At 42.3% G+C, this 21,614-nt stretch overlaps 1 protein-coding gene across 1 annotated transcript in view; it reads left to right on the forward strand.

The window, feature by feature from the left end:
• SLC12A3 (solute carrier family 12 member 3) overlaps positions 1-21,614 on the forward strand; it is a 77,554-nt gene that overhangs the window by 17,009 nt on the left and 38,931 nt on the right. The window contains exons 6-16 of the mRNA XM_056526193.1: positions 1,939-2,078; positions 2,163-2,273; positions 3,245-3,356; positions 3,476-3,606; positions 4,103-4,187; positions 4,993-5,147; positions 5,383-5,490; positions 11,460-11,583; positions 12,531-12,632; positions 13,626-13,781; positions 14,547-14,646. Coding sequence (XP_056382168.1) covers positions 1,939-2,078; positions 2,163-2,273; positions 3,245-3,356; positions 3,476-3,606; positions 4,103-4,187; positions 4,993-5,147; positions 5,383-5,490; positions 11,460-11,583; positions 12,531-12,632; positions 13,626-13,781; positions 14,547-14,646 — 1,324 coding nt within the window. The remainder of the gene's footprint in view (positions 1-1,938; positions 2,079-2,162; positions 2,274-3,244; positions 3,357-3,475; positions 3,607-4,102; positions 4,188-4,992; positions 5,148-5,382; positions 5,491-11,459; positions 11,584-12,530; positions 12,633-13,625; positions 13,782-14,546; positions 14,647-21,614) is intronic.

The following is a 21,614-nucleotide window of genomic DNA, read 5'->3' on the forward strand; positions in this document are numbered from 1 at the left end:
AGGTGGTCCGGTGGGATAGTGGTTCCGGGCTGCTATCTTCACCGGGGGCGCCTCTTCTCCGCGCTTCCGGCCCGGAATAGAGGCGTTGCCTTGACAATGACGCAGAAGTACGTTGGCAATGAACGCACCTCTGCGTCGTTGTCAAGGCAACGTGACTATTCTGAGGCCGGGCCCGAAGCGCTTAGAAGAGGCCTCCCCGGTGAAGATAGCAGCCCGGAACCACTATCCCACCGGACCACCTCCTCTCCGGACAGCCCTGCAGGACCGGACCAGCGCCGAGCGGAGGTGAGTACTCAGAACTAAAGGGGGGTGAGAGGGGGCTGGATGATGTCGAAGGCCGCAGTGGTCTTCAACCTGCGGACCTCCGGAGGTTTCAAAACTACAACTCCCAGCAAGCCCGGACAGCCGATGGCTGCCCGGGCTTGCTGGGAGTTGTAGTTTTGAAACCTCTGGAGGTCCGCAGGTTGAAGACCACTGCGGGTGGGGGAGTTCACTCGAGTATAAGCCGAGGGGGGTGTTTTCAGCACGAAAAATCGTGCTGAAAAAATCTGCTTATACTCGAGTATATACGGTAGTTATGATTTTTTTCAGAAGTACGACAAAATCAAACCTACATAAGTAGGGTATCATTTTAATCGTAAACAGAATGTGTCATTTGTGACTAAAAATGTACTGCGTAGAAACGGAAGCCCCCAACAGTTACAAGATGGCATTTTTTCTTTAATTTTGTCGCACAATAATTTTTTTTTCCGATTCGCCATAGATTTTTGGGTAAAATGTCATTACAAAGTAGAATTGGTGGCGCAAAAATAAGCCATCAAATGGATGTTTAGGTGCAACATTTAAAGAAATATGATTTTTTTAAAGGTAAGGAGGAAAATACTAAAGTGCAAAAACAGAAAAAACCCTGGTCCTTAAGGGGTTTAAAGTGTAATAACATAAAAATTAGATGTATATGGTCAGGATTAGGTACTGAGTGATATATTAAAAAAAATGTTTTTTGTTGGACCTGACGGGTACGCTTTAAAAGGAACCTGTCAGCTTAGTTATGCTGCCCTTACTGAGGGCAGCATAACGTAGTGACAGACATGCTGTTTTTAGTTGCCTGTTCCAAATTGTATAGTAGTTTTAGAGTGTTTTGGACTGTTAAGTATGCAAGCGCTGCTAGAGAAGTGTCATCAAAATAAATTAGATGCCTCTGCCCCCACCATCTTACTGATGATTAACAGGTTTCTCCTTATCACTGATGGAAACTTACACCTCTGCCCTGCTATTAAAGGGGTTATCCACCATAAGGAGATTTTAGTACGCACCTGGCAGACAGTAATGGACATGCTTAGGAAGGATCTGCGATTGTCTTGCGGCTAAATGGCTATTTTGTGAGATTACCATAATACTGTGGCTAGCTTTTTGTGAACTGGTATTTCCTGTTTGACTTTTCTTTTTTTGCCTACAAATCCCACAGTTCCATTTCCTCCCTCCCACACATCCGCCACCCCACCAATTGAAATATAAATTAGCTGCATCCATTAAAAGACCTGTGGTTTTCAATCAGGGTGCCTACAGCTTTTGCATTAGTTGCAGATTGATTTCTCTCCCACCAAGCGATCCCTCCACCCATTGAAGCAGACAGGCTCCCTGTCATCAGCTGACTAGTGAGTCAGATCTCGGCCGCACTGCAAGCTGGGAAAAATCTGAAACAACAGTCATTTTGTATGCTGGTAAAAATAATATTGGGGTGGAAATCACAGAAGAATTGTGAGAAAACCGTCACACACAGGTACAGACACTATATTATGAACTACACTAACTTTACAGCCCCTGTAGCATAGTCAAATAAAAATTAAATCCTGGAACACCCCTTTAAGTGTGTATTTAGTAGTCTGTTAGTGGTTAGTTTCTTCAAACTTTAACACATGCTGTTTCTTCAAAATTTAGGTGGCACCTATTTCCTTATATCTAGAAGTCTGGGACCTGAGCTGGGAGGATCCATTGGACTCATATTTGCATTTGCCAATGCTGTAGCAGTCGCCATGCATACTGTTGGTTTTGCAGAGACAGTTCGTGATCTGATGCAGGTGAAATAAAAAATGTGTCTTCCGGATTTATGGATGATTAAGTTACACTACCATAAATAACACCTATAATTTCCTCGACTATAGGAAAATGGCGCAACCATTGTGGATTCTTCTAATGACATAAGAATTATTGGCATCATTACTGTAACTCTCCTATTAGGGATTTCACTAGCAGGCATGGAGTGGGAGGCTAAGGTAAGGACTACAGAACAGAAAACAGATTCACATCTCTTTTAGGTGGTTTAAAGCTGATATTTTATCATTTGGTATTCACGATACCAAAGTGTATTGCAGTGTATATATAATTTTTTTTTTTAATGAAAACCAGATGATACATGTTCTGTTTTTTGTGTTTTTATTTTTTGGTTGTTTTTTATTTTATTCTTTTGTACGTGATTATGATGGCAGCCATCTTGCCTGTTACCGGCATCTAGAGAAATGGTGTACAGCAGCCACATGAATCATAGGAACCTCTGAACAGAAGACACACACAGACACCTGTCTATGATAATAATGATGATGCCTATGATAATAATTCCTATGAAAATAATAATGAGAAGTGATCTCCATATAACAGGAATCTTACAAAAGACTTAGTGTGACAGCTAGATTTCAGAATAAATTTTTTTTTTAATATAGATTCTCTAAAATATGTTAAACTCCTTGACATCGAGCACCATAAATGTACGGTGCTGGATCTGGTCCAGGCATACGTTTATGGCACACGTCGCTACTATACTATGAAGCATGCTCAGGAGTTTTATAGCCGGCAACTGTCAGCTGCTACCAGCAGCCTGAACTCACCATTAATCACAAACATCAATGACCACACTGATGTTGACCATTAACCCCTTAAATGCCTCAATTGTTGCATTTAAGAGTATCAGTGATAGGAGTGACGCCTGTGGGGTGCCCAAATGGCATCCCCGCAATGTCACTGTGTGGGTGTCGATCGACTGTTATGGCAGTCAGAGGCCTTTTGAAGATCTCTGCTGGCCACTTGGCAATTTGCTAATAGCGTCTGCCTGTGAGGAATCCAGCAAATGTTTAGTTACTGTGTGGTATTAAGGCATGGGCATATGGCTTATTAAATTGTTTGCATGTATCTATATTTTATAGTGCAGTACATAACTGAGTGCCTCCAATGTAGTTTCTCTGTTCTTCAGGCTCAGGTTATTTTCTTCATTGTGATTATGGTGTCGTTTGTAAATTATTTGGTTGGGACAGTGATTCCAGCCACCGATGAAAAAAAAGCCAAAGGATTCTTCAGCTATAAAGGTAATTATTGGAAATATCCTACAATCCGTTCAACAATTGTACAATCCTCTCTACAAAAGTTGAGTACAGTTATCAAGGTGTTGGGTTTCACTGTAATTCCAAATATATTTTCTACACAGCGGACATCTTTGCTGAAAATTTTGTCCCTCACTGGAGGGGACCGGACGGCAGCTTCTTTGGAATGTTCTCCATTTTCTTTCCATCAGCCACTGGGATTCTTGCTGGAGCTAACATCTCTGGAGATCTTAAGGTACAATATATATATATATATATATATATATATATATATATATATATATATATATATATATATATATATATATATATAGTAGGTCTCAATATAGGTCACAAATATCCAGAGAAAAACTATTTTTTTTAAATTTATATGCAGCCCTAATATATGTATATCATAAAAGTATCAGATCAGGTGTTCCCCTTTTTGTTGAAGGATTCACATTTGTGTGGACATTTTAGGAAAAATTTATGAAGCTCGTACGTCTGTCTTCAGGCTTGAGAAAATTCACAAATATTTTTCAACTTCTCACCAAGTGAATGGAGCTTAGCATAAAATTTAAGGGAAATGGCAGATAAAAAAATGATGGAAAATATGACACTGGGTATTACTTTTTGGACATATCCAAAACAAACACAGGCACGTGTTGTTTTAAGGTCTTGATTGATATGTGATCTTATTTTGACATGCTGGTCATATCATTGATAAGTATATTAATTTTTCTTTCTCCAAGGACCCAGCTGTGGCTATTCCTAAAGGCACTCTCATGGCCATCTTCTGGACGACCGTCTCTTATTTGGTTATATCTGCCACTATCGGTATAGAGCCTATTAGATAAACACCAATATACTAATAATTTAATGCAGCATAATATAAATAATTTCACTAAAACACTGTATCCAGTACATGCTTACCTATATTAATGAGCTGTTTTTCGATATTTAAGGGGTACTGCGAAGGAATAAAAATGTAATTCAACTGCCAGAAAATTCTACAGATTAATAAATTACTGAAAGTCTTAACCCTTCCACTAATTATCAGTAGTGTTGAGCGCAAATATTCGAAATGCAAATTTTTACCCCGAATATCGGCACTTCGCAATTTTGTGAATATTTAGAATATAGTGATATATATAAATATATTTTTTTTTTATGCGAATATTGGCCCTTCCAGACTGGACACTGATCCCTCCCTTCTTTTAGGTGAAAGATATAATTGTGCATGCGCACTATGCGAAATTCATTACTAATTTCTTTGTTACCACCTCTGTTTATGTTAGGGATTGTCCGGAGCAGGAGAGGTTTGCTATGGAGATTTGCTCCTTCTCTGGAAAGTTTCTGACACGGACAGAGGTGGCAGTAATGAGCACTGTAGCAAACTGGAATGAACTACACAACTTCCTCTTGAGTATAGAATAGCTGATAAATACTTGAAGGCTTCAGATTTTTAAATAGACGTTATTAACAAATCTGTATTATTTCAGTTGATTTTACTTTTTTTTCCTCCAGATTCGCCCTTTAACAAGAAAAAGCTACCCTCTTGCTTTCATATTCTTAGCCTCTATTAAAACTGTGTTTCCATTGGTTAGATTTACACAGATAACTTATTTTTGTTCCCTTGCAGGCTCTTGTGTAGTTCGAGATGCCTCTGGCAGTCTGAATGACACTATTATGGAGGGAGGCACAAACTGTGTTGGGCTGGCATGTGAATATGGATGGAACTTCACCAGTTGTGCACTTAAACAGAACTGTAAACAAGGGCTGATAAATCATTACCAGGTGACCCTATTGCAGTTCTATATATATAAATATATACATCTCATCTCAGTTTATACACATTAGACAAATAGCATCCCATTAGTTCATCAACAGCAAATTTTACCATGCCTTATACTTACACATGGGGATCACAGATGGAAAAATAGTCTATTGAAAATAATTGTTACTGATACATCTGTATAGCCTCCTGTGTGCAATGTAAGACATTTCCTTATGTAATTTATGTGTTTTGCAGACTATGAGTATGGTATCTGGATTTGCCCCTCTTGTCACTGCTGGGATTTTCGGTGCCACTCTGTCATCAGCTTTAGCTTGTCTTGTCTCGGCCCCTAAAGTATTTCAGGTACAATTGATATCATATATCTCTATATAGTGACTCAAATGCTAAAGCACCTATGCTATTAGGATGCCACTGTTATAGGTTATTGTAATGAAGCAGTTAACATTTGACATACAGTAGCTTTTAAAACAACACTAGTGTGCATGGTTTCCAATCAATATGAGACTTCTATATATGTAGAAAACTTTTATTAGCTTAGGCTAGGTTCACATCTGCACCAGAGCTCCGTTCAGAGCGCTCGTTAATGAAATCCATTAAAATAACAGGATATGAGCGGAAAGAAAAAAACAGTGTAGCATACAGTCTGGCTCAGTTTGTTCTGACAGAGGCAGAGGCTGTGACAAAGCTTCTGAACCGAGCTCTGATGCAGATGTGAACCTAGCCTTACTGATATACTGATACAGCTATGTCATGTAGCATATTAGAAATATAGAATGTGTCGGCAGATAAGAACCATTCGGTCCATCTAGTCTGTCCAATATTCTGAATGCTATAAATAGTCCTTAGCCGTATCATATAAGAATAATAGACTTATGCCTAATGTTAATTCAAATAAAGAAAAAAACAGACATGGTCGCACATCTACAAAATGCACAATGATCTAAGGCTTCTAAGGCTAACAGGTCGTTAGTGTACTTTATGATCATGAAGTGCAAGCCCGCTAGCCACGTCACGGCCACCTGTAAGTAGCGGGTCCCTAACATCCCTAGCATAAAATGGTTCTGCACAGAGCAGCGACCACCACTGCTGCAACACCAGTGCCCACAGGGGGAACGGCCCACTGGCAGAGCAGCCCCAATGCCGGCTCTGGTGTTGCGGCAGAGGTGTTCGCCGCTCAGTGCATCGCCATTTTATGGTAGGGTTGTTAGTGACCCGCTACTTACAGGTGGCCGTGATGTGGCTTGTGGACTTGCACTTCATGATCATAAAGTACACTAAAGACCTGTTAGTTTAATGAATGTTGCTGAGAAGCCTTAGATCATTGTGCATGTTGTGCGACCATGTCTGTTTTTTTTTCTCTATTTCAATTTACGTAGCCATATGCCTAACCCATCCATGTTTAAACTCCTTCACTGTATTTTCAGCTACCACTTCTGCAGGAAGGTTATTTCATGCATGCACTACTCTCTCAGTAAAGTAATACTTTGTGATACTACTTTTAAAGGAGTACTCCAGTGGAATTTTTTTTATCTCTCCTCTGTGCCAAGGTTGCAAAAAGTCAAATAAACTATAACTCCCCTTCCGCCACCTTCTGTCTTCTGGGTCTGGTTTTCTCACACATCCTGTAGCCCGCATCACGCTCAGCTTATCGCCAGCCGCAGCAATATCCTGCCTCGGCCTGTGATATACTAAGCCAGTGTCATGTTACAGGACCAGTCAGCAGAGAGAAGGCGGAGCCCAGGATCGTTACATTAAAGTGCACATATCGTATGACCAGCCAAGGCAGGACATCACTGCGGCCGGTGATAAGCTGACTGGGGTGTGACACGTCGGCTCCAGGAAGTGAAAGAAGAGTGGGCCCAGAAGACAAAAGAGCGATATCCGCGCACCGAGGGAGTGTTGGATGGTGCGTTAAAGTTTATTTTACTGTTTGCTGCCCAGGCAAAGAGGAAAGATAAAGGGAAAAAAAAATCACTAGAGTACTCCTTTAAACCTTTGCCCTATGCCCTCTAGTGGAAGTTTTACTTCTTTTAAATATACCCTCCTTCTTTACCTTTATGTATAGCGTACCTATCATCTCCCCCAAATAATAAAAACTGTTGTGTTACTCAGTACCTCACCTTGATCATGTATATCTAAGTTTTATGTGTTTAGCCCCTATATTTCTAATAAAATCAGCTTACATCAGTTGCAGTCTGGATTCTCATCTTCTCAAAGTGTCCCTCTTGCCCTCACTCTACATGACTGAACTTCCTCCCTTACTGTGTGTCACTGAGTCTGAATCACTGCAGGCTGCTCTGTAACCCTTTCCTCTCTGGATCTCCTCATCCTCTGCTCCTCTTACATATTACATGACTAGCTGGGATTTAGAGTCTCCTACACACAATATCTTATGCAATATGAAAGGGGATCAGAGAATAATATATATATATATATATATATATATATATATATATATATATATATATTATATGTATACACATATACATATCTACATATATATATTATATGTATACACCGCTATCCTAGTCAGTCACTGCACGACTGGCTGGGATTTGTAGTCCCCAACACACATTATCTTATGCAATATGAAAGAGGAGCAGAAGATTATATATATTATCCTCTGCTCCTCTTTCATATTTTCATATTGCATAATGAGACTACAAATCCCAGCCTAGTCGTGCATTGCATTATACATATATAAAGGCTTCTTAGCCGAAATGTTGCACGTGTGTTCTTGTACACAATAAAGACCAAAACCTGCATTATACCGGACTTTGTCACTGGTGCTGTATCTTTTGTTGGAAAATTATTTGGTATGTAGCTGTGGGAAGCTACTGGATACTGTGCCCAGGACTCGAGGTCATCCAGTGCTGGTCCCTTCCTTGGATTTGTATATATAAATATATATAATCCTCTGCTCCTCTTACATAATGCATGACTAGCTAGGATTTATAGTCTCCTACACACAATATCTCACACAATATGAAAGGGGAGCAGAGGATTTTATAGACTGCAATGCACGACTGGCTGGGATTTGTAGTCTCATTATGTTATATGAAAGAGGAGCAGAGGATAATATATATAATCCTCTGCTCCTCTTTCATATTGCATAATGAGACCACAAATCCCAGCCAGTCGTGTACTCTGACTGGGATAGAGCTATAGCCCCAGGCAGTACCTGTGATGGATGGACGAGCAGCTGCAGCGCGACGCGCGAATAAATGCCTCCCCCTGTTTCTCCTTGTGCTGAGTGAAAGGCCGGGAGCGCGCACACAGCCTTCTAAAGCCTGCCCTCACTTCCTGTATTTCGACAGGCCAGAGTGTTGCCCCCGTCAGTTTTTACATAGACTTATTAAAATGACTGCAGTTCCTCCCTACTGGGCATCCAGAGGTCATATGTCACATCTAACCACCAATCATACAAGCACATCTTTATACCATCAATACATTGGACAAAACTATACAATCAGTATAAAATGAGAAGCAGTTACATCAGGGCTCAAGTCCTGCAGGAAAGCATAGGAATGGAGTTTCTGGACTTTTTCCACAACAGGAACACTATTCCAATTAGCAGGAGTCCTGCAGGATCAATCCTTGGATGTAAATCTTAAGTGAGTTCCCACACTTTTCCCCCAGGACTTGACTCCTGGTTAACTCTATGTACTAAATATGACATTTTACATGTTATTACAAACAATACATTACTGGCATCCTGATTTAACCACCAGGAGCAGACTTAAATAGACTTATACAGATATTTCCTATTATTATGGAATATTCTTTACAAAGGTACATACATATTGTTTAGGTGTAACCAATGGTCCATGACTGGGGAGGCAAAAAAAGTACAAATCGGAAAATATCAACCCTATATAACATCTTTAATGATCCTTAGCACCCACCACATAAAAGAAAAATGTTCTACCTCTCTAACTCTTTTTAATTTGTAGCTGACAAGTCCAAAATATCAGGCAATCATTTGACACATACTTTGTCAGTTATAATAAGGTGTAAGTACACAGTTTTAGTTTAGTTAAAGTAAATTTGTCAGACTTTTGGAGAGTTATTTCTAAAGATATGGCAGCGTTACTAAAGTTTTTAACAATCCATCAGTGGGCATGAACCAATAGAAGAACTAGGAAGTATACTTTTCTTGTTCTTTCAGTCTATGGGGGACATTTCAAGGCTTGTACATGGCTTTTCTGTGTACATTTGTTGCACTTGCGCAAAAACTGTGCAACTTCTTGCTCAAGTGATTTTGACTAAACTGGCTTAGGTACACACTTTTGCATTTTCACTTTGCAGATGTCAAAGATTTATGATGTGCGACTTCTTTAAAAAAATGTTTTAAACATTTTAAAAGGTTTTAAAAAGTCACACAAAAGTTGCATGGGTGAAAAAAGTCGCAGAGAAGGGAATCATACAAAGTGGTCTTCTAAAGTGAAATTTCACAAAAAATGTGTACTAGCCTCATATTTATCACATGCCCTGCATCATTTTATAAATTTGGTACTTTTACACTCCAAGCACACCATCAAAACCTGTGTATAACAACTGTGCAACTACACAGACTTTGATAAATGTTCCCCTTTATTCTTGGCCTTGCTAAAACACCCCTCCATTTATAGATTTGTACTCTGTATTATTTAAACATAAATAAATAAGTTCAATAAAAATATATCTGATTCAAAAAATAAATGTTTAGGGCTTATAAACAGTATGGAATCTTTACCCATAGATATTCCGGGGAGAGACTCCATATGGCAGAACAAACCGGCGCTAGGACTGCTTGGAAATGGACCATCTCTATAGACTGCAATACATTTCCAAGTGCATTCTTAAGAAAGAATGAACATGTTTATGCCATCCGTAAAAAAATTCTATAGTGTGGATGGTGCAATAGAATCCCATTAAAAGCTATGAGCGGCTTTTGCACCATACTTTCTGGAGCAGAATTCTGCTCGGAAAATAGTAGGCGAATGGGCCCTTTCTCACAGTGTACGGTACCTTGTACATGCAAGTGTCAACATAGTCTATGGGTATGTTCACGTTAACTTAAATAGGCACTGTTTATAAAATCATGGCTTTGTCCAAGCTGAATCGCAGGCATGGACAAAGTCCAGTAAGTGAGAGTGGGCTAGCACTCCTTTGTGCTGTCTGATAGGGCAGGAGAGAGCACAGAGGAGTGCCATCAGACAGCAGAGAGCACAGAGGAGTCCTATCAGACAGGAGAGAGCACAGAGGAGTCCTATCAGACAGGAGAAAGCACAGAGGATTGCTATCAGACAGGAGAGAGCACAGAGGAGTGCTATCAGACAGGAGAGAGCACAGAGAAGTCCTATCAGACAGGAGAAAGCACAGAGGATTGCTATCAGACAGGAGAGAGCACCGAGGATTGCTATCAGACAGGAGAGAGCACAGAGGAGTCCTATCAGAGAGGAGAGAGCACAGAGGAGTGCTATCAGACAGGAGAGAGCACAGAGGAGTCCTATCAGACAGGAGAGAGCACAGAGGAGTCCTATCAGACAGGAGAGAGCACAGAGGAGTCCTATCAGACAGGAGAGAGCACAGAGGAGTACTATCAAACAGGAGAGAGCACAGAGGAGTGCTATCAGACAGGAGAGATCACAGAGGAGTCCTATCAGACAGGAGAGATCACAGAGGAGTCCTATCAGACAGGAGAGAGCACAGAGGAGTCCTATCAGACAGGAGAGAGCACAGAGGAGTCCTATCAGACAGGAGAGCACAGAGGAGTACTATCAGACAGGAGAGCACAGAGGAGTACTATCAGACAGGAGAGCACAGAGGAGTGCTATCAGACAGGAGAGCACAGAGGAGTGCCGTCAGACAGGAGAGAGCACGGAGGAGTGCCGTCAGACAGGAGAGAGCACAGAGGAGTACTATCAGACAGGAGAGAGCATAGAGGATTGCTAGCCCACCCTCACTTACTGGGTTTTGTCCATGCCTCTTCTTTAACTTGGACAAAGCCATGATTTTATAAGCCATGATTTCAGTAAAAAGTAAATAACATTTTCCTATGAAGTAGATTAGAAAGGTTAATGTTTTGCAAAGATGTATAACATATAAAACACTTTTGAATCTGACAGTGTCCATTTAAATTCTATGCAGATTTCCCACTGTGGATTTTATGCTGCAGATTTAATCAATATAAATGAAGTCTACAGTGGTACTGAGATTGGTCTGCAGATTTCACCAGCATGAACAGAATGTAACTGTAACAATGTCACTAAAATCTAATTTTGCATTATTGTCAAGTTATAATGCTTTTGTTTCTCACATTCATGCAGTGTCTTTGTAAAGACCGTCTGTACCCTTTGATTGGCTTTTTTGGGAAAGGATATGGGAAGAACAATGAGCCAATTCGGGGATATCTCTTAACCTTTCTCATTGCAAGCGCATTTATTCTGATAGGTAAGTGACCACATTAAATTGTTCCATTATATTGTGTTACAATAAGTGCAGCATCTTGGGATAACTGAGGCTTTGCTTTTATTCTTGGGTGCCAGTGTAAAGCATCGCAAACTCTCTTGTGCAGTCGAAAAATTGATAAACTATAGTATTTGATGTCAATATAACTGGTGTAGTAATTATTTTGGCACAAACAGATGGATGCACCCTGGTGAACTATTATAATATCTCACAAATATTGAGATTTGAAAAAATGTATGGATCCCAATATCATTTGCATCATGTTGGTAAAGAGTCATAAATAGCACAATTCTCATCAATTACAGATAGAGAGCAGCTACTAAAAACATCTCTTCCTCTAGAGCTTCTCACTTGCCTATTTACTTGACAGCTTTGTAATGGCACACACTTTGTGTAGATCACATCATTGTGGCACTTATAATGGCAAAAAAGAGTTAGACTGCTACTACAGTTAATATTATAACTTGGTCCATATTCCTCTCAGCATACCAGATGCTTTACTGTTGAATTAAATGTATGCTTATTATGTTCTTCTGTAATATGCTGATCGTATTATTATATACTCGAGTATAAGCCTAGTTTTTCAGCAGGATTTTTCGTGCTGAAAACTCCCCCCTCGGCTTATACTCGAGTGAACAAAAAAAAAAATGCATGCTGGGAGTTGTAGTTTTGCAACATCTGGAGGTCCGCAGGTTGAAGACCACTGAGAAGGGATTGACAGGCGGCGGTGATGATGATGACGGGGGGGTTGATGATGACACGGGGGGTTGATGATGACACGGGGGGGATGATGTATTTCCCACCCTAGGCTTATAGTCGAGTCCATAACTTTTCCTGGGTTTTTGGGGTGAAATTAGGGGCCTCGGCTTATATTCGGGTCGGCTTATACTCTAGTATATACGGTAACTATGTGCTTCTTTTTTCTGCAGGTGAACTGAACACTATTGCTCCCATCATCTCCAATTTCTTCCTTTGTTCATATGCTTTGATAAATTTTAGTTGTTTTCATGCATCTATAACTAATTCACCAGGTGAGTGTTAACATTTTATATGACTTGCCTAAGGTAGAAACATACACATTTGAAGCCGCGACTGCGGCGGAATGGTCGTTGACCTGTCCTTTCTGTCTCCACTCCCGATGTCTGTGAACCCCTTTGTCTGAATAAAGAAGCAATATGATGTCAGCGCATTGAGTGCCGTGAGCATCTTTTCTCTTTGCATGTTATACACATTTGAAGGATGTCCTTAAATTTACTTATCCCTTATACACAGGATACGGGTGAAGTGTGAGATCGCGGGTGGTCTGACAGATTGTAGGGGCCCAGCAGTTGGACCCACCCCCATAATCCCCTATCCTGTGGATAGGGATAATTTGATTTGTCAGAATACCCCTTTAGGGCTATGTTCACAACGTGTTTTGAGGCAAAAAAAAGGGCAAAAACAGCAATTTAACATCTATTTCCCACGTAAATGCTACGGATGTAAAGATGTAAAGTTAAGCGCATGGGACTTCTTTCCAAGCCATTTATGTGGCAAAATATGTCCGTATGTAAAGGGGTACTCCGGTTTAGAAAAAAAATGAATCCCCTGCCCAAAGAATGGGGGATAAGTGTCTAATTGCGGGGGGAGTTTCTACTGCTGGGACCCCCCACGATCTCCTGCAAGGCTCTCTGGCTCTCCTCTCCGGGTTGACGCACCCCCTCCATACATCTCTATGGGAGAGCCGGAGATACACAAATGCACTGTACTTGTGGATCTCCAGCTCTCCAATAGAGATGCATGGAGGGGGAGTGTCGACCCCAGCTCCATGCAAGAGGAGAGCTGAAGCGCCATGCAGGAGATCTCCGAGGATCCCAGCAGTCAGACCACGTAATCAGACACTTGTCCCCTTTACTTGGATAGGGGATAAATCCTTTGGACAGGGGACACATTTTTCTACACAGGACTTTTTGGACTCCCTGTAACACAATATAACATGCTATATAATGATAGCATAGTAATACTATAAATAATTTCCCTGGCAGGCTGGAGACCTTCATTTAAGTATTACAGTAAATGGGCATCACTGTTTGGAGCAGTAATATCTGTCGTCATCATGTTCCTCCTGGCCTGGGAGTCTGCTCTTATTGCTATTGGCATTGTCATCTTTCTGTTGGCATATGTCCTGTACAAGAAACCTGGTAAGTTTTTCTTCTTAATGTTACATTTATATTATTTTAAGCTTCTTGTGTAAATAGAGAACTGTGTATGAACTGTTCTGTGTGATGAATTCTGGGGTATGTAAAGGACTATTGTCCACCACCTGTCATGCCTGATGAGATGAAGCAGCCTGACATGCTGCAACACGCGTTGCATCTTGGGAAATCAAACTGTTGAACGTCATCCTCTGTCTGGTCTGTTCAGCGCCACAATTATCCTCACCTCCTGGAAGCAAGATCTTACTACACTGTGTGAGGCTAGGTTCACATTTGTATCGGAGGTTTTGTTCAGGGCCTCCGTCACAGATTTTGTTAATTTATTTAGCAGGATTTAACCAGACAATAAATTTACTACTTGAAGTTTTTTTTTTTTTGTCTAGTCAGGTCCCATGCAGAGCCCCCCTGAACAGAGCTCCCATGCAGATGTGAACCTAGCCTGGTTATGTTACTTCTGAGTAGTCTCAGGCTACTAGAATATAGACAAAATGCAAAATATCTACATGTACCTGCATAGTGAGCAGCCTCCCCTTAACGATTTGTTATCCCAAGTGCCCATCTGCGAGCAGCCTGAACGGCTATGCCACTCACCTAGAGCTGCTGCAGTCCGCTGTAAACCACCGATCAGCTGTAAACCAAGTGGCTGCAAGAAAAAATATTATGAAGTTGAAGCAGTAATATTGTACAATAATCCCGAAAGAAAGGAAGCACATAACTTATTGGAATTATTTTGCTTTTATTTCTATATAGAGGCAAACTGGGGTTCCTCTGTACAGGCAGGGTCCTATAATATGGCTCTATCTTACTGTGTGGGGCTTAACCAAGTGGAGGATCACATCAAAAATTTCAGGTAACCATAACTTTGTGTTCGGTGTTTAATATATCCTGGGTACTGGGTTCTAGTATGTGTTCCAACAAGCCACTCTGACTTGGCCAATGTATTTAAATGCAGAGCTTAGCCATAAATTATACTTTCCATACCCATCACAGACTACTTTCAGGGTACCTGTCATCGCAGTGGTTAGACTGCTCGCCCCAGCCGGCCTGTAAGCAGTCGTTCAGCACACTGATTTTCTTTTGCATTTATCTAAAAGAGATATACATAAAAAACTGAGCATTAGGTAGTAAGTGAGTGTCTTTCCTTGAACTCCATTTTTTTTTATTTCTATATAGGTCAGGAACTCTGCTGGCTAATTTTTAAAGCGTTACTGACATTAGTAGGAACATTTAAAAAAAAAATGCTTAAATGAGTGTAGTAATGTGCCCTAAGACCTGTATGCATAATAATATGCATGTGTTAATATGTAAAATACCTTTTGATCTATGTATTCTTGCGCTGAGCCTCTCAGTCTTCTGAATTCCATTCACATGCTGGGGGGGGGGTTTCCCCTGGAGCTCCTCTCTCCCCGCCCCCCCCCCCCCCCCCCCCCTGTCATGAGATCTGCACAGACATTTTTTCATTGGCAAAGCTTTCAAATCAAATGCAGGCCTCTCTATATCTCTAAGGCTAGAATTCCACTGAGGATTTTCACACAAAAACGCCCATTTTGCCACGCAGCGTTTTTTCTGCAAAAAAACAGTGTGTTCAGATGTTAGCTGCAAGTTAATTGTAAACTGCAAAATGCTAGATCCACTTGGCGTTTTTAAGTTTGGCATTTTTTTTATACCTTTTGATGATTTTAAGCTATTTTGGGCTGAGTGTGCTCCATGTGGGGAGCAGAAGAACCTTCAGTAATGGACAGATCACAGCAGGTGTCACTCCTGACACCCGCTGCGATCCTCCTGATGTTAATTTCGGGACTCAGCTATGCTTATAGCTACAGAGCCGGGAGAACAGCTGATGCTGAGCAGTAGACATACGTCGTATATCTACTGCCCAGCAAGAACTTACAGTGAGCCTGCAATGTGTATACAGTATACACATTGCTGGCTCAATTAACCCCTTGCTGAGCTGTGCACTATTGGCCAGCCCGGCAAGGAAAGAGTTAACTTACACTGCTGGACAGTGTAGGTTGACCCTTTTGGGTGGTATACAATATATACAGCTATCTAAAGATAGCTGTATATAGTGTATACAGAAGATGAAGATGAAGAACTCCCCTTACCTCCCTCCCAGTCCGTGTAGCTCCGCCCCTAGTGATGATGTCATTAGAGGCGGAGCCACAGATGGGAGCCAGGCTGGTAAGCCTGAGGCTCTGTTCACATTGTCCGTTTTATAGAATGTAAACAGACCCTTCTGGCAGTGTCCTCCCAGGCACACCCTAATCGCCCCCGTCACATTCGGGACATCCCTGTGTCCCGAAAGATCTTTTTAGGACACAAGGATTTCCCTGTTACATTTCTGCGGCACGCCCCCCCCCTAACTTTAAAAACACAGGGGCCACCGGGAGGTAGCACATGCAGGGACGTCACTTACGTCCCATGCATGTGCCCTTATGAACGGAGGAGCGGTGCATCGAGGAGGACGACTCGCGCATGGTAGGTTGAACGTCATCTTCGTTGTTCCGACCACCGCTACTCCAGTCCCACCGGAGGAGCGGTGGTCGGAACACTGAAGTGGGGCAGTACACAGACATACAGCCTCCAGCCATACACTGTATATGGCTGAAGGCTGTATGTCTGTGGTGGAGCTATACTGCACCTAATGTGGGGGAACTATACTGCACTTAATGTGGGGGAACTATACTGCCAACCTAATGTGGGGGAACTATACTGCCGACCTAATGTGGGGGAACTATACTGCCGACCTAATGTGGGGGAACTATACTGCCGACCTAATGTGGGGGAACTATACTGCCGACCTAATGTGGGGGAACTATACTGCCGACCTAATGTGGGGGAACTGCACTGCACCTAATGTGGGGGAACTGTACTGCACCTAATGTGGGGGAACTGCACTGCACCTAATGTGGGGGAACTGCACTGCACCTAATGTGGGGGAACTGCACTGCACCTAATGTGGGGGAACTGCACTGCACCTAATGTGGGGGAACTGCACTGCACCTAATGTGGGGGAACTGCAATGCACCTAATGTGGGGGAACTGCACTGCACCTAATGTGGGGGAACTGTACTGCACCTAATGTGGGGGAACTGTACTGCACCTAATGTGGGGGAACTGTACTGCACCTAATGTGGGGGAACTGTACTGCACCTTACGGGGGGGGGGGGAATTGTACTGCACCTAATGTGGGGGAACTGTACTGCACACCTAATGTGGGGGAACTGTACTGCACACCTAATGTGGGGGAACTGTACTGCACACCTAATGTGGGGGAACTGTATTGTCCATCTAATGTGGGGGGACTGTACTGCACACCTAATGTGGGGGGACTGTACTGCACACCTAATGTGGGGGAACTGTATTGCCCATCTAATGTGGGGGAACTGTATTGCCCATCTAATGTGGGGGAACTGTATTGCCCACCTCAGTGGAATTCTAGCCTAATGCAGCAACTCTAATGCAGCCATGTGAAACTATATGGTGCAATTACAGAAGAAAAACCTACTTTTTTACATGTTCACTGCATGCTTTTTATTACCCTAAAGCATTAATGTGGGACCAATATGATGCACATACACAAGAAATAAGTTAATAAAATTACCAAAGAGAAACCATTTTGCATATAAATAATGGTTTAGCACCTTGTATTGCTTGTAACTGTGCTTTAGGATGCTTCTTAACCCCTTAAGGACCAGGCCATTTTACACCTTAGGACCAGAGCGTTTTTTGCACATCTGACCACTGTCACTTTAAACATTAATAACTCTGGAATGCTTTTACTTATCATTCTGATTCTGAGATTGTTTTTTCGTGACATATTCTACTTTAACATGGTGGTAAATTTTTGTGGTAATTTGCATCCTTTCTTGGTGAAAAATCCCAAAATTTGATGAAAAAATAGAAAATTTAGCTTTTTTCTAACTTTGAAGCTCTCTGCTTGTAAGGAAAATGGATATTCCCAAAAAAAAAATTTTTTTCACATTTCCAATATGTCTACTTTATGTTTGCATCATAAAATTGACGAGTTTTTACTTTTGGAAGACACCAGAGGGCTTCAAAGTTCAGCAGCAATTTTTAAATTTTTCACAAAATTTTCAAACTCACTATTTTTCAGGGACCAGTTCAGGTTTGAAGTGGATTTGAAGGGTCTTCATATTAGAAATACCCCATAAATGACCTCATTATAAAAACTACACCCCCAAAGTATTCAAAATGACATTCAGTAAGTGTGTTAACCCTTTAGGTGTTTCACAGGAATAGCAGCAAAGTGAAGGAGAAAATTCACAATCTTCATTTTTTACACTTGCATGTTCTTGTAGACCCAATTTTTGAATTTTTACAAGGGGTAAAAGGAGAAATGTATACTTATATTTGTAGCCCAATTTCTCTCGAGTAAGCACATACCTCATATGTCTATGTAAATTGTTCGGCGGGCGCAGTAGAGGGCTCAGAAGGGAAGGAGCGACAAGGGGATTTTGGAGAGTACGTTTTTCTGAAATGGTTTTTGGGGGGCATGTTGCATTTAGGAAGCCCCTATGGTGCCAGAACAGCAAAAAAAAAAACACATGGCATACCATTTTGGAAACTAGACCCCTTGAGGAACGTAACAAGGAATAAAGTGAGCCTTAATACCCCACAGGGGTTTCACAACTTTTGCATATGTAAAAAAATATATATAATTTTTTCACTAAAATGTGTGTTTCCCACCAAATTTCACATTTTTGCAAGGGTTAATAGCAGAAAATACCCCCAAAATTTGTAACCCCATCTCTTCTGAGTATGGAGGTACCCCATAAGTTGACCTGAAGTGCACTACGGGCGAGCTACAATGCTCAGAAGAGAAGGAGTCATATTTGGCTTTTTGAGAGCAAATTTTGCTCGGGGGGGCATGTCGCATTTAGGAAGCCCCTATGGTGCCAGAACAACAAAAAAAAAAACACATGGCATACCATTTTGGAAACTAGACCCCTTGAGGAAAATAACAAGGAATAAAATGAGCCTTAATACCCCACAGGGGTTTCACAAGTTTTGCATATGTAAAAAATATATATAATTTTTTCACTAAAATGTGTGTTTCCCACCAAATTTCACATTTTTGCAAGGGTTAATAGCAGAAAATACCCCCAAAATTTGTAACCCCATCTCTTCTGAGTATGGAGGTACCCCATAAGTTGACCTGAAGTGCACTACGGGCAAACTACAATGCTCAGAAGAGAAGGAGTCATATTTGGCTTTTTGAGAGCAAATTTTGCTCGGGGGGCATGTCACATTTAGGAAGCCCCTATGGTGCCAGGACAGCAAAAAAAAAAACACATGGCATACTATTTCGGAAACTACATCCCTCAAGGAACATAACAAGGGGTACAGTGAGTCTTCACACCCCACAGGTGTTTGATAAATATTCATGAAGTGGGATGTGAAAATGAAAAATTGGATTTTTTTACACTAAAATGCTGGGGTTACACCAAATTTTTCATTTTCACAAGTGGTAAAAGGAGAAAATGTCACCGTAAGTTTGTAAATACATTTCTTTGGAGTAAGGACTTACCTCAAGTCTGGGCGTAAACAGCTTGCACACTGGTCTGAGAGGAGCAGGTTGCATTCAGGGGCCTTGAGCTTCTGCGTTGCGGCATAAGGAGCCAGAACAGTGGGACCCCCCCTCAAGTGGCATTACATGGGGTAAATAACTGGGGTACACAAAATAACTAAAATGGGGTACAGTGGGACATAAAATTATAAAACAGGTTATGGTCCCAGAATGATGACCCAGAGCATAGCCAAAACTAAAAAATATGCCCACCCCAAACCCTATGCTCTGAATCCTCATTCTGGGAATGTGACGTGTGTGGCCGTCCCTAACCTGTTGCCTCAAATGCGCACCCCGCTCAGGTGGAGAGAGAGCGCTGCACATTTGAGGCAACAAAAAAAGTCCCCGATGATAGTGACTCAGTAACCCATGACCCAGAGAAAAAAATACCCCCAGAGGTCTCATCAGTTTTTTTTTTTTTTTAGATGAGTTTTTTGGGGCAATTTAGTGGTTTTATGGTGTTAAAATTTGGAATGTACTCTGGACATGGTACATTGGGGTCAAATTATGGAAAATTTAAATGAAAAGGGAAAATTTTGTACTGCATGGAAGTGTGATACTCCCTGAAGCAGTTTTTAATGCAGAGGCCCGGATGATCGGGGCAAGTGTCACACTGAGTGGTGGTGTCCTTCCGAATCCCCCTCCTGTTACACACTCTGCATTTTTTCTGGGATCGTCCCTTCTTTCCAGTATGGGGGACTTCACCTGGAAAGTGTTGGCCTGGGACGATCCTGGCACCTATAACTCCAGTTCCTTGGGAAGTCCGGCCTGCTCTTTCCCGGTCGCCAAAGATCAGGACCTTTAGGACTTCTTCTTGGAACTGGAGGAATGTCCCTGTGTTGCCAGCGTACTGGGACAGTACAAAAGAGTTGTACATGGCAACCTGTACCATGTAGACCGCAACTTTTTTGTACCATACCCGTGTTTTCCGCATGGCCATGTATGGCTTGAGGACTTGATCAGAAAAATCAACTCCCCCCATATACCGATTGTAGTCCAGAATACAATCGGGCTTGAGGACCGGTGTTGTGGTACCTCGCACAGGGACAGGTGAGCTGCCGTTACCATGAATAGTGGTCAGCATAAGGACATCCCTCTTATCCTTATACCTGACCAACAACAGGTTTTCATGCGTAAGGGCACGGGACTCACCCTTGGGCATAGGTGTCTGCAGAAAATTTAGAGGGAGGCCTCTCTGGTTTTTCCGCACGGTCCCACAAGCGGACGTGGATCTGGCGGCGAGGGATCTGAAGAGAGGGATGCTGGTATAAAAGTTGTCCACGTACACGTGGTAACCCTTATCCAGCAAAGGGTGCACAAGCTCCCAAACGATTTTCCCGCTAACACCCAGAGTGGGGGAACAATCTGGGGGTTCAATACGGGAATCTCGTCCCTCATACACTCTAAACTTGAGAGTGTACCCGGAGGTACTCTCACAAAGTTTATAGAGCTTCACGCCATACCGCGCCCGCTTCGAGGGAATATACTGGCGGAAGATGAGTCTCCCCTTAAAACTGATAAGAGACTCCTCAACAGAGAGGTCCCTGAGCGGTACATAGGCCTCCAAAAATTTGGCCCCAAAGTGATGGATGACCGGCCTCACTTTGTAAAGCCGGTCATGGGCGGGATCACCTCGGGGCGGACATGCCGCATTATCTGCATAATGCAGGCATTTCCGAATCGCCTCGTACCGCCTCCGTGCCATGACCATACTGTAAAGCGGGGTCTGGTAGAAGATGTCCCCGCTCCAGTACTGTCTGACACTTGGTTTTTTGACCAGGCCCATATGCAGCAAGAGGCCCCAAAATGTCCTCATCTCTGCTGCGTCAATGGCGTACCATTCATTGGGCCTGGCCAAAACAGAATCAGGGTGGTGGGCGATGAACTGCCTGGCGTACAGATTCGTCTGCTACACCATTAGATTGACAAAACTGTCACTGAAAAAATAACTGAAATAGTCAATTTCAGTGAATCCAGAATTGTCAATCCGGATTCCGGAGTCGCCAACAAACTCCGGAACCCGTGGCTGATAAGCCTCTGGGGGTCTCCAGACAGGTTCACCGGAAGGGGGCTCTGGTAAACTTGTCTGGGGGGTCGGACTCCTAGTACGAGCAGCATCACCACTCGCACTAGTGCCGGCCACTGGGCCACTATCATGGGGGGTGCGTGGCCTCGCCTGGCGGCGTCTCCGCCGCCGTATAGGTGACTCATCATCAGTACTAGATGAT

This window comes from Hyla sarda, chromosome 6 (genome assembly GCF_029499605.1).
Source record: "Hyla sarda isolate aHylSar1 chromosome 6, aHylSar1.hap1, whole genome shotgun sequence".
Lineage (NCBI taxonomy): Eukaryota > Metazoa > Chordata > Amphibia > Anura > Hylidae > Hyla > Hyla sarda.